General features: G+C 44.2%; 1 protein-coding gene across 1 annotated transcript in view; it reads right to left on the bottom strand.

Annotated features, from left to right (window-relative positions):
* Positions 1–14,198, bottom strand: part of LOC115177902 (metal transporter CNNM1) — a 28,746-nt gene that overhangs the window by 10,187 nt on the left and 4,361 nt on the right. The window contains exons 2-4 of the mRNA XM_029738898.1: positions 2,714–2,857; positions 1,458–1,598; positions 217–386 (exon numbers count right to left, since the gene is read on the bottom strand). Coding sequence (XP_029594758.1) covers positions 217–386; positions 1,458–1,598; positions 2,714–2,857 — 455 coding nt within the window. The remainder of the gene's footprint in view (positions 1–216; positions 387–1,457; positions 1,599–2,713; positions 2,858–14,198) is intronic.

The following is a 14,198-nucleotide window of genomic DNA, read 5'->3' as shown; positions in this document are numbered from 1 at the left end:
TTGTTCTGAGGGCAAAAGAAGGTGTAACTCAATATTAGGAAGGTGTACCTAATGTTTTGTCCACTCAGTGTACTCTCCCTCTGTGGGATCGAATCCTTTTCTGCTTTGACACACTTATCTCCTCACTGTCCTGTCTGTTCTCTACTCTCCTATCAATAAAATACATTAAATCAATTTGATTCATCGCTAAGGGACAATTATTGCGGGCGTTTATACCTGTAGTAACAGGATGAAGTAGTCAACAGGTTTGTTTCTCTGAAACAGGAAGTGCTGTGGGGCCAGTTTGTTCTTGTCATCGTAGCTCAGCTCCTGGACCACACTGGGGTGTTTAATGAGACGCAGTAAGATCTTCTCTGATAGGTGGGCTGGCTTGAATGGCTCCACCTCTACAGGAGGTGGGGAGGGAGAGAGGGAAGGGAGGGAGAGAAAGAGAGAGAGAGTGAGGGATAGAAGGGGTAGGAGGAGAGGGTAGTAAAAGAGGAGAGATGAAAGAGGGATAGAAGAGGTAGGAGGAGAGGATAGTAAAAGAGGAGAGATGAAAGAGGGATAGAAGAGGTAGGAGGAGAGGGTAGTAAAAGAGGAGAGATGAAAGAGGGATAGAAGAGGTAGGAGGAGAGGGTTGTAAAAGAGGAGAGATGAAAGAGGGATAGAAGAGGTAGGAGGAGAGGGTAGTAAAAGAGGAGAGATGAATGAGGGATAGAAGAGGTAGGAGGAGAGGGTAGTAAAAGAGGAGAGATGAAAGAGGGATAGAAGAGGTAGGAGGAGAGGGTAGTAAAAGAGGAGAGATGAAAGAGGGATAGAAGAGGTAGGAGGAGAGGGTAGTAAAAGGGGAGAGATGAAAGAGGGATAGAAGAGGTAGGAGGAGAGGGTAGTAAAAGAGGAGAGATGAAAGAGGGATAGAAGAGGTAGGAGGAGAGGGTAGTAAAAGAGGAGAGATGAAAGAGGGATAGAAGAGGTAGGAGGAGAGGGTAGTAAAAGAGGAGAGATGAAAGAGGGATAGAAGAGGTAGGAGGAGAGGGTAGTAAAGGGGAGAGATGAAAGAGGGATAGAAGAGGTAGGAGGAGAGGGTAGTAAAAGGGGAGAGATGAAAGAGGGATAGAAGAGGTAGGAGGAGAGGGTAGTGAAAGAGGAGAGATGAAAGAGGGATAGAAGAGGTAGGAGGAGAGGGTAGTAAAAGGGGAGAGATGAAAGAGGGATAGAAGAGGTAGGAGGAGAGGGTAGTAAAAGAGGAGAGATGAAAGAGGGATAGAGAGGAAGACATGAGAAAGTCAGTGGAAAAGTAAGAAGAAAAATGTCATTTGTATTAACTGGTAAACATTCTTTGCTATTCAATGGGTTGCTTTTTACCAGGCCTCAAATTGAGAACAACTTACTTCCACAGAGATTATATATTTCATTATTTAACACTCAGGAAGTGACCTCACAGTGGACAGGAAGTGACATCACAGTGGGCCTACCTGTGGACAGGAAGCGGTGCGTGGCGAGGAGGAGCTGGGGAGAGATCTTCACCTTCATCTCGTTCTCCGACAGCTTAAAGATGGAGAAGTCCTGCTGCTTCCTCTCATGGTGAGAAACACGACGCTTAGAACGGTTATCAGCTGTAGAGGGAGACAACACTTAGAGAGGTTATCAGCTGCAGAGGGAGACAACACTTAGAGAGGTTATCAGCTGCAGAGGGAGACACTTAGAGAGGTTATCAGATATAGAGGAGACACTTGGAGAGGTTATCAGCTGTAGACAACACTTAGAGAGGTTATCAGATATAGAGGAGACACTTGGAGAGGTTATCAGATATAGATGAGACACTTGGAGAGGTTATCAGCTGTAGAGGGAGACACTTAGAGAGGTTATCAGATATAGATGAGACACTTGGAGAGGTTATCAGCTGTAGAGGGAGACACTTAGAGAGGTTATCAGATATAGATGAGACACTTGGAGAGGTTATCAGCTGTAGAGGGAGACACTTAGAGAGGTTATCAGATATAGAGGAGACACTTAGAGAGGTTATCAGCTGTATAAGGAGACACTTAGAGAGGTTATCAGCTGTAGACAACACTTAAGAGAGATTATCAGATATAGAGGAGACACTTAGAGAGGTTATCAACTGTAGAGGGAGACACTTAGAGAGGTTATCAGCTGTAGAGGAGATACTTAGAGAGATTATCAGCTGTAGACAACACTTAGAGAGGTTATCAGCTGTAGAGGATACACAACACTTAGAGAGGTTATCAGCTGTAGAGGGAGACACTTAGAGAGGTTATCAGATGTAGAGGGAGACACTTAGAGAGGTTATCAGATGTAGAGGGAGACACTTAGAGAGGTTATCAGCTGTAGAGGATACACAACACTTAGAGAGGTTATCAGCTGTAGAGGGAGACACTTAGAGAGGTTATCAGATGTAGAGGGAGACACTTAGAGAGGTTATCAGATGTAGAGGAGATACTTAGAGAGGTTATCAGATGTAAAGGAGACGCTTAGAGAGATATCAGATGTAGGGTGAGACACACACATGGATGGACGCACATGCAGGTGCACACACACACACACACACACACACTCACACAAACACAAGGACAGAGAGATGGACACACACATTGACAATCAGCAGTATTTCAGAGCGTGTGTGTGTGTGCGTGTCTGTGTGTGCGTGCGTGTGCACGTTTGTGTGTGTGTGTGCGCGTTTATGTGTGTGTGCGCGTGTGTGTGTGCGTACTGTAGAGGTCAGTCTCGTCCAGTATCTCTGACTTGATGATCTCCTCTATAACGTCCTCCAGGGTCACGATGCCCATGACCTCATAGAAGGGGTCACCCTCACCCTCGTTGTTGACCCGCTGGACGATGGCCAGGTGGGACTTGCCTGGAGAGAGACAGGATATGACATCATCATATTACCCTAACCTGTGGGACTGACCTAACAAACAAGGAGGGGATAGACTATGCGGGAGGTGAAACTCCAACATAAAACAATGTCATTTTTTAGTATACAAAAACATTTCTGTATTTAAATGTATTCATTTTGGCAGTGTAAAGGGATCTAACTATGTGAAGGGGTCTGAAGTAAGGGGAATAGGAGAAGCAAGAGAGGAAAACCAATTGATGGAGTCAACAGATCTCCCCTGACATGTTCCTGAGGAGCTAAATAAACTAACAAAGAAAGGCTCTTGTCTTTTCCTACTAACACTGAATTTGCTGAGAAAAACTTTGTTGAGGGAAAATGTACTTGATACGATTGTGGAGTGTTGTTGTCTCACCTAGCTATCTTAAGATGAACACACTAACTGTAAGTCTCTCTGGATCAGAGTGTCTGCTAAATGACTCACTAACTGTAAGTCTCTCTGGATCAGAGTGTCTGCTAAATGACTCACTAACTGTAAGTCTCTCTGGATCAGAGTGTCTGCTAAATGACTCACTAACTGTAAGTCTCTCTGGATCAGAGTGTCTGCTAAATGACTCACTAACTGTAAGTCTCTCTGGATCAGAGTGTCTGCTAAATGACTCACTAACTGTAAGTCTCTCTGGATCAGAGTGTCTGCTAAATGACTCACTAACTGTAAGTCTCTCTGGATCAGAGTGTCTGCTAAATGACTCACTAACTGTAAGTCTCTCTGGATCAGAGTGTCTGCTAAATGACTCACTAACTGTAAGTCTCTCTGGATCAGAGTGTCTGCTAAATGACTCACTAACTGTAAGTCTCTCTGGATCAGAGCGTCTGCTAAATGACTCACTAACTGTAAGTCTCTGGATCAGAGCGTCTGCTAAATGACTCACTAACAGTAAGTGACTCTGGATCAGAGTGTCTGCTAAATGACTCACTAACTGTAAGTCTCTCTGGATCAGAGTGTCTGCTAAATGACTCACTAACTGTAAGTCTCTATGGATCAGAGTGTCTGCTAAATGACTCACTAACTGTAAGTGACTCTGGATCAGAGTGTCTGCTAAATGACTCACTAACTGTAAGTGACTCTGGATCAGAGCGTCTGCTAAATGACTCACTAACTGTAAGTCTCTCTGGATCAGAGCGTCTGCTAAATGACTCACTAACTGTAAGTCTCTCTGGATCAGAGCGTCTGCTAAATGACTCACTAACTGTAAGTCTCTGGATCAGAGCGTCTGCTAAATGACTCACTAACAGTAAGTGACTCTGGATCAGAGTGTCTGCTAAATGACTCACTAACTGTAAGTCTCTCTGGATCAGAGCGTCTGCTAAATGACTCACTAACTGTAAGTCTCTCTGGATCAGAGCGTCTGCTAAATGACTCACTAACTGTAAGTGACTCTGGATCAGAGTGTCTGCTAAATTACTCACTAACTGTAAGTGACTCTGGATAAGAGTGTCTGCTAAATGACTCACTAACTGTAAGTCTCTCTGGATCAGAGTGTCTGCTAAATGACTCACTAACTGTAAGTCTCTCTGGATCAGAGCGTCTGCTAAATGACTCACTAACTGTAAGTGACTCTGGATCAGAGTGTCTGCTAAATGACTCACTAACTGTAAGTGACTCTGGATCAGAGCGTCTGCTAAATGACTCACTAACTGTAAGTGACTCTGGATCAGAGCGTCTGCTAAATGACTCACTAACTGTAAGTCTCTCTGGATCAGAGCGTCTGCTAAATGACTCACTAACTGTAAGTCTCTGGATCAGAGCGTCTGCTAAATGACTCACTAACAGTAAGTGACTCTGGATCAGAGTGTCTGCTAAATGACTCACTAACTGTAAGTCTCTCTGGATCAGAGCGTCTGCTAAATGACTCACTAACTGTAAGTCTCTCTGGATCAGAGCGTCTGCTAAATGACTCACTAACTGTAAGTGACTCTGGATCAGAGTGTCTGCTAAATTACTCACTAACTGTAAGTGACTCTGGATAAGAGTGTCTGCTAAATGACTCACTAACTGTAAGTCTCTCTGGATCAGAGCGTCTGCTAAATGACTCACTAACTGTAAGTCTCTCTGGATCAGAGCGTCTGCTAAATGACTCACTAACTGTAAGTGACTCTGGATCAGAGTGTCTGCTAAATGACTCACTAACTGTAAGTGACTCTGGATCAGAGCGTCTGCTAAATGACTCACTAACTGTAAGTGACTCTGGATCAGAGCGTCTGCTAAATGACTCACTAACTGTAAGTCTCTCTGGATCAGAGTGTCTGCTAAATGACTCACTAACTGTAAGTGACTCTGAATCAGAGCGTCTGCTAAATGACTCACTAACTATAAGTCTCTCTGGATCAGAGTGTCTGCTAATGACTCACTAACTGTAAGTGACTCTGGATCAGAGTGTCTGCTAAATGACTCACTAACTGTAAGTCTCTCTGGATCAGAGTGTCTGCTAAATGACTCACTAACTGTAAGTCTCTCTGGATCAGAGTGTCTGCTAAATGACTCACTAACTGTAAGTGACTCTGGATCAGAGTGTCTGCTAAATGACTCACTAACTGTAAGTCTCTCTGGATCAGAGTGTCTGCTAAATGACTCACTAACTGTAAGTCTCTCTGGATCAGAGCGTCTGCTAAATGACTCACTAACTGTAAGTGACTCTGGATCAGAGTGTCTGCTAAATTACTCACTAACTGTAAGTGACTCTGGATAAGAGTGTCTGCTAAATGACTCACTAACTGTAAGTCTCTCTGGATCAGTGTCTGCTAAATGACTCACTAACTGTGGGTCTCTCTGGATCAGAGTGTCTGCTAAATGACTCACTAACTGTAAGTGACTCTGGATCAGAGTGTCTGCTAAATGACTCACTAACTGTAAGTCTCTCTGGATCAGAGTGTCTGCTAAATGACTCACTAACTCTAAGTGACTCTGGATCAGATTGTCTGCTAAATGACTCACTAACTGTAAGTCTCTCTGGATCAGAGTGTGCTAAATGACTCACTAACTGTAAGTCTCTCTGGATCAGAGTGTCTGCTAAATGACTCACTAAATGTAAGTCTCTCTGGATCAGAGTGTCTGCTAAATGACTCACTAACTGTAAGTCTCTCTGGATCAGAGTGTCTGCTAAATGACTCACTAACTGTAAGTCTCTCTGGATCAGAGCGTCTGCTAAATGACTCACTAACTGTAAGTCTCTCTGGATCAGAGCGTCTGCTAAATGACTCACTAACTGTAAGTCTCTCTGGATCAGAGTGTCTGCTAAATGACTCACTAACAGTAAGTGACTCTGGATCAGAGTGTCTGCTAAATGACTCACTAACTGTAAGTCTCTCTGGATCAGAGTGTCTGCTAAATGACTCACTAACTGTAAGTCTCTCTGGATCAGAGTGTCTGCTAAATGACTCACTAACTGTAAGTGACTCTGGATCAGAGTGTCTGCTAAATGACTCACTAACTGTAAGTGACTCTGGATCAGAGCGTCTGCTAAATGACTCACTAACTGTAAGTCTCTCTGGATCAGAGTGTCTGCTAAATGACTCACTAACTGTAAGTGACTCTGGATCAGAGTGTCTGCTAAATGACTCACTAACTGTAAGTGACTCTGGATCAGAGTGTCTGCTAAATGACTCACTAACTGTAAGTCTCTCTGGATCAGAGTGTCTGCTAAATGACTCACTAACTGTAAGTCTCTCTGGATCAGAGTGTCTGCTAAATGACTCACTAACTGTAAGTCTCTCTGGATCATAGTGTCTGCTAAATGACTCACTAACTGTAAGTGACTCTGGATCAGAGTGTCTGCTAAATGACTCACTAACTGTAAGTCTCACTGGATCAGAGCATCTGCTAAATGACTCACTAACTATAAGTCTCTCTGGATCAGAGTGTCTTCTAAATGACTCACTAACTGTAAGTCTCTCTGGATCAGAGCGTCTGCTAAATGACTCACTAACTGTAAGTCTCTCTGGATCAGAGCGTCTGCTAAATGACTCAATAACTGTAAGTCTCTCTGGATCAGAGCGTCTGCTAAATGACTCACTAACTGTAAGTCTCTCTGGATCAGAGCGTCTGCTAAATGACTCACTAACTGTAAGTGACTCTGGATCAGAGTGTCTGCTAAATGACTCACTAACTGCAAGTCTCTCTGGATCAGAGTGTCTGCTAAATGACTCACTAACTGTAAGTGACTCTGGATCAGAGTGTCTGCTAAATGACTCACTAACTGTAAGTGACTCTGGATCAGAGCGTCTGCTAAATGACTCACTAACTGTAAGTCTCTCTGGATCAGAGCGTCTGCTAAATGACTCACTAACTGTAAGTCTCTCTGGATCAGAGCGTCTGCTAAATGACTCACTAACTGTAAGTCTCTGGATCAGAGCGTCTGCTAAATGACTCACTAACAGTAAGTGACTCTGGATCAGAGTGTCTGCTAAATGACTCACTAACTGTAAGTCTCTCTGGATCAGAGTGTCTGCTAAATGACTCACTAACTGTAAGTCTCTATGGATCAGAGTGTCTGCTAAATGACTCACTAACTGTAAGTGACTCTGGATCAGAGTGTCTGCTAAATGACTCACTAACTGTAAGTGACTCTGGATCAGAGCGTCTGCTAAATGACTCACTAACTGTAAGTCTCTCTGGATCAGAGCGTCTGCTAAATGACTCACTAACTGTAAGTCTCTCTGGATCAGAGCGTCTGCTAAATGACTCACTAACTGTAAGTCTCTGGATCAGAGCGTCTGCTAAATGACTCACTAACAGTAAGTGACTCTGGATCAGAGTGTCTGCTAAATGACTCACTAACTGTAAGTCTCTCTGGATCAGAGCGTCTGCTAAATGACTCACTAACTGTAAGTCTCTCTGGATCAGAGCGTCTGCTAAATGACTCACTAACTGTAAGTGACTCTGGATCAGAGTGTCTGCTAAATTACTCACTAACTGTAAGTGACTCTGGATAAGAGTGTCTGCTAAATGACTCACTAACTGTAAGTCTCTCTGGATCAGAGTGTCTGCTAAATGACTCACTAACTGTAAGTCTCTCTGGATCAGAGCGTCTGCTAAATGACTCACTAACTGTAAGTGACTCTGGATCAGAGTGTCTGCTAAATGACTCACTAACTGTAAGTGACTCTGGATCAGAGCGTCTGCTAAATGACTCACTAACTGTAAGTGACTCTGGATCAGAGCGTCTGCTAAATGACTCACTAACTGTAAGTCTCTCTGGATCAGAGCGTCTGCTAAATGACTCACTAACTGTAAGTCTCTGGATCAGAGCGTCTGCTAAATGACTCACTAACAGTAAGTGACTCTGGATCAGAGTGTCTGCTAAATGACTCACTAACTGTAAGTCTCTCTGGATCAGAGCGTCTGCTAAATGACTCACTAACTGTAAGTCTCTCTGGATCAGAGCGTCTGCTAAATGACTCACTAACTGTAAGTGACTCTGGATCAGAGCGTCTGCTAAATTACTCACTAACTGTAAGTGACTCTGGATAAGAGTGTCTGCTAAATGACTCACTAACTGTAAGTCTCTCTGGATCAGAGCGTCTGCTAAATGACTCACTAACTGTAAGTCTCTCTGGATCAGAGCGTCTGCTAAATGACTCACTAACTGTAAGTGACTCTGGATCAGAGTGTCTGCTAAATGACTCACTAACTGTAAGTGACTCTGGATCAGAGCGTCTGCTAAATGACTCACTAACTGTAAGTGACTCTGGATCAGAGCGTCTGCTAAATGACTCACTAACTGTAAGTCTCTCTGGATCAGAGTGTCTGCTAAATGACTCACTAACTGTAAGTGACTCTGAATCAGAGCGTCTGCTAAATGACTCACTAACTATAAGTCTCTCTGGATCAGAGTGTCTGCTAAATGACTCACTAACTGTAAGTGACTCTGGATCAGAGTGTCTGCTAAATGACTCACTAACTGTAAGTCTCTCTGGATCAGAGTGTCTGCTAAATGACTCACTAACTGTAAGTCTCTCTGGATCAGAGTGTCTGCTAAATGACTCACTAACTGTAAGTGACTCTGGATCAGAGTGTCTGCTAAATGACTCACTAACTGTAAGTCTCTCTGGATCAGAGTGTCTGCTAAATGACTCACTAACTGTAAGTCTCTCTGGATCAGAGCGTCTGCTAAATGACTCACTAACTGTAAGTGACTCTGGATCAGAGTGTCTGCTAAATTACTCACTAACTGTAAGTGACTCTGGATAAGAGTGTCTGCTAAATGACTCACTAACTGTAAGTCTCTCTGGATCAGTGTCTGCTAAATGACTCACTAACTGTGGGTCTCTCTGGATCAGAGTGTCTGCTAAATGACTCACTAACTGTAAGTGACTCTGGATCAGAGTGTCTGCTAAATGACTCACTAACTGTAAGTCTCTCTGGATCAGAGCGTCTGCTAAATGACTCACTAACTGTAAGTGACTCTGGATCAGATTGTCTGCTAAATGACTCACTAACTGTAAGTCTCTCTGGATCAGAGTGTGCTAAATGACTCACTAACTGTAAGTCTCTCTGGATCAGAGTGTCTGCTAAATGACTCACTAACTGTAAGTCTCTCTGGATCAGAGTGTCTGCTAAATGACTCACTAACTGTAAGTCTCTCTGGATCAGAGTGTCTGCTAAATGACTCACTAACTGTAAGTCTCTCTGGATCAGAGTGTCTGCTAAATGACTCACTAACTGTAAGTCTCTCTGGATCAGAGCGTCTGCTAAATGACTCACTAACTGTAAGTCTCTGGATCAGAGCGTCTGCTAAATGACTCACTAACAGTAAGTGACTCTGGATCAGAGTGTCTGCTAAATGACTCACTAACTGTAAGTCTCTCTGGATCAGAGCGTCTGCTAAATGACTCACTAACTGTAAGTCTCTCTGGATCAGAGCGTCTGCTAAATGACTCACTAACTGTAAGTGACTCTGGATCAGAGTGTCTGCTAAATTACTCACTAACTGTAAGTGACTCTGGATAAGAGTGTCTGCTAAATGACTCACTAACTGTAAGTCTCTCTGGATCAGAGCGTCTGCTAAATGACTCACTAACTGTAAGTCTCTCTGGATCAGAGCGTCTGCTAAATGACTCACTAACTGTAAGTGACTCTGGATCAGAGTGTCTGCTAAATGACTCACTAACTGTAAGTGACTCTGGATCAGAGCGTCTGCTAAATGACTCACTAACTGTAAGTCTCTCTGGATCAGAGCGTCTGCTAAATGACTCACTAACTGTAAGTCTCTGGATCAGAGCGTCTGCTAAATGACTCACTAACAGTAAGTGACTCTGGATCAGAGTGTCTGCTAAATGACTCACTAACTGTAAGTCTCTCTGGATCAGAGCGTCTGCTAAATGACTCACTAACTGTAAGTCTCTCTGGATCAGAGCGTCTGCTAAATAACTCACTAACTGTAAGTGACTCTGGATCAGAGTGTCTGCTAAATGACTCACTAACTGTAAGTGACTCTGGATAAGAGTGTCTGCTAAATGACTCACTAACTGTAAGTCTCTCTGGATCAGAGCGTCTGCTAAATGACTCACTAACTGTAAGTCTCTCTGGATCAGAGCGTCTGCTAAATGACTCACTAACTGTAAGTGACTCTGGATCAGAGTGTCTGCTAAATGACTCACTAACTGTAAGTGACTCTAGATCAGAGCGTCTGCTAAATGACTCACTAACTGTAAGTGACTCTGGATCAGAGCGTCTGCTAAATGACTCACTAACTGTAAGTCTCTCTGGATCAGAGTGTCTGCTAAATGACTCACTAACTGTAAGTGACTCTGAATCAGAGCGTCTGCTAAATGACTCACTAACTATAAGTCTCTCTGGATCAGAGTGTCTGCTAAATGACTCACTAACTGTAAGTGACTCTGGATCAGAGCGTCTGCTGCTAAATTACTCACTAACTGTAAGTCTCTCTGGATCAGAGTGTCTGCTGAATGACTAAAATGTAACATGTAAAATGAGCAGAAGAGCATCATTTACAGTAGAATGACACACATAGACACTGAAACACAAACACACAGACTACATCTCCCATGAGGCCACAGGAATAGAACCAGTAAGCGATCTAGTATAAACAAAACAGAGGTGTATTCATTAGAGCACACCGTAGCAACCCGTTGTACATTTCGAAACTGAAAAAAGATCCCTCCCCGTTTTGTTCAGTTTGCTTCCGTTTGGTTTCTAGTGAATACACACCCATGGGTCGTATCCCAGTGACACACCAATACCCAGGAGGCCCTAGTGACGCCAATCTTCCCAGCAGGGGGATGATGCACATCTGAGTCCCAAGTGGCACCCTATTCCCTATTTAGTGCACCAGGGCCCACAGAGAAATAGAGAGAGAAACAATCATAGGTCAAAAGAAGTGCACTATATAGGAACTGGGTGCCAATTGGGATGCATGGGGGGGTAATCTCCATGGTAACAGGGGGGTATTACTGGAGCTAAATGGGGAATCGTTTCAGATAAACAGTCTAGTTGATTTGTTAGTTAGATATGGTCTATTTCTGCTACTGTTTGTTGATGTTAAAAGTTCTGTGAGATGGTGATTTAGATGGAAGGAATGGGAGGCTGGTTCATTGTGTTTGTTTGTGAATGAGGGAGTAGAGGAGGAGAAGATGGAAGAGAATAGAGGAGGGGTAGGGGGTGGGAGGGGGCATGAAGGGTGATTGGGTTGTACAGAGACTGCTCAGGGCTCCCCCCTGGAGAGAGAGGGAGGGGACAGAGAGAGAGGAAGAGAGAGAGAGAGAGAGAGAGAGAGAGAGGGAGAGAGAGGGAGGGAGAGAAAGAGAGATAGAGAGAGCAATAGAGAGAGAGAGAGAGAGAGAGAGAGAGCAATAGAGAGAGAGAGAGAGAGAGAGAGAGAGAGAAGAGAGAGAGAGAGAGAGAGAGAGAGAGAGAGAAGAGAGAGAGAGAGAGAAAGAGAGAGAGAGAGAGAGAGGGAGAGAGAGAGAGACAGAGAGAAAGAGAGAGAGAGAGAGAGAGAGAGAGAGAGGGAGAGAGAGAGGGAGAGAGAGAGAAAGAGAGAGAGAGACAGAGAGAGAGAGAGAGAGAGAGAGAGAGACTGCACTGCAGACACCAGCAGCTGAAGATTACATCATCAGCCATTATGTAACACAGTCAACGCTTACACACATCCTTACACACAGCTGCAGCCACCCTCTCTTTCTCTCACACACACACAGCTGCAGCCACCCTCTCTTTCTCTCACACACACACAGCTGCAGCCACCCTCTCTTTCTCTCACACACACACAGCTGCAGCCACCCTCTCTTTCTCTCACACACACACAGCTGCAGCTACCCTCTCTTTCTCTCACACACACACAGCTGCAGCTACTCTCTCTTTCTCTCAAATACACACACAGGCAGCCACCCTCTCTTTCTCTCACACACACAGCTGCAGGCACCCTCTCTTTCTCTCACACACACAGCTGCAGCCACCCTCTCTTTCTCTCACACACACACAGCTGAAGCCACCCTCTCTTTCTCTCACACACACAGCTGCAGCCACCCTCTCTTTCTCTCACACACACAGCTGAAGCTACCCTCTCTTTCTCTCACACACACAGCTGCAGCTACCCTCTCTTTCTCTCTCACACACACAGCTGCAGCTACCCTCTCTTTCTCTCACACACACACAGCTGCAGCCACCCTCTCTTTCTCTCTCACACACACAGCTGCAGCCACCCTCTCTTTCTCTCTCACACACACAGCTGCAGCCACCCTCTCTTTCTCTCACACACACAGCTGAAGCTACCCTCTCTTTCTCTCACACACACACAGCTGCAGCTACCCTCTCTTTCTCTCTCACACACACAGCTGCATCTACCCTCTCTTTCTCTCTCACACACACAGCTGCAGCTACCCTCTCTTTCTCTCTCACACACACAGCTGCAGCCACCCTCTCTTTCTCTCACACACACACAGCTGCAGCTTTCCAGCCCCACCCCCCCAACAGCGTCCACAAGAGATCTTGCTGTTCCTACTGTGCTCCCCTCTCTGGCTGTGTCTCACTCTGGCTGTGTCTCACTCTGACTGGGGGGGGAGAGAGAGAGAGAAAGAGAGCAAGAGGAAAAGGGAGAGAGAGAAAGAGAGAGAGGGAGAGAGAAAGAGAGGGAGAGAGAGAGCGAGAGAGAGAGAAAGAGAGGGAGAGAGAGAGAAAGAGAGAAAAAGAGAGAGAGAAAGAGAGAGAGAGAGAGAGAGAGAGAGAGAGATTCTGTCAGATCTTCTTTATATGGGTCAGGTCTAGCACCACATTATCAGCTCTTACACACATGCTATTTCAATGTTTGATTTGATAAATGTGATACATAACTCCGGGGCGTATCATGTCAGTTTTAGTAGTTTACTCCGTTTGCTACTTGAGTCGTCTCTCTCCTGCTGCTGCACGGCGCTAAACACACCAAGCCGTGCCCCCTGTCACTCAAGGAGAGAGCAGTTGCTCAACCACAGAGTCACAACCACTTTCTTGCCTTTCACTCTGCATGGTAGATGGATGAAACAATGTTGGTGACACGCTGCTTTCAACAAGCGTTCTATACACTATTACTTTGTGTATCTTCCTGTCTGCAAACTACTACCTGCTAGCTTGTATTTTCTTAGCAAGGTGTTGCTAAAATAATTTGTATTAGCCGCTACTGCTAATCACTAGTTAGCTGGCTAGCTAGATTAGCTTGCTAAATGTACTAAGCGTTAGGTTGAACATAGCGAGCTAGCTAATACTGCCTGGTACCAGTGCTGGTTTAAGCCTAGATAAGCATGTTTGTGCAACGGTATCTTATCAGAGAGGAATAGGCGAAGCATGAATATGCTAGCTAGCTAGGTACATGAAGTAAGAAAACATGTAATGTAACATCTAGTTACGGTCACCTGGAAACACTGACCAACACTTTGGTTCCTACCCTGTCAATAAGTCCTCCCTGGTTTATTCATTCGTGTCATGTCAAACAACAATGTATTCAAGGTGCTGCCCACTATATTCCAACTATAGAATTAGAATAATCATTATATTTCCATGATTCCAACAGTTCACTAATTAACTAGGCTACATGTGTTGCCCATACCATGCTGCGTGGCACAGCGTGGAAATTATAATCAAAGTGCAGGAAATGCAGAAATGGATGAAAATGCTGAAAATGTTTTTTTGTTTTTTGTTGGATTGAACAGTATATATGGATAAAAACCCATTGAAATCATGTATACTGTATGTGTTGTCACTACTCCTAAAGCATATTTACAAGTGTTATTATTCAAAAACATCAAATACCATCCAACACCATCAAACTGTCAAAAATATTGTAAAATAATATTTTGTCCATATCGCCCA

Source organism: Salmo trutta, chromosome 38, assembly GCF_901001165.1.
Source record: "Salmo trutta chromosome 38, fSalTru1.1, whole genome shotgun sequence".
NCBI lineage: Eukaryota > Metazoa > Chordata > Actinopteri > Salmoniformes > Salmonidae > Salmo > Salmo trutta.
This window is presented reverse-complemented; position numbering and strand designations above follow the sequence as displayed.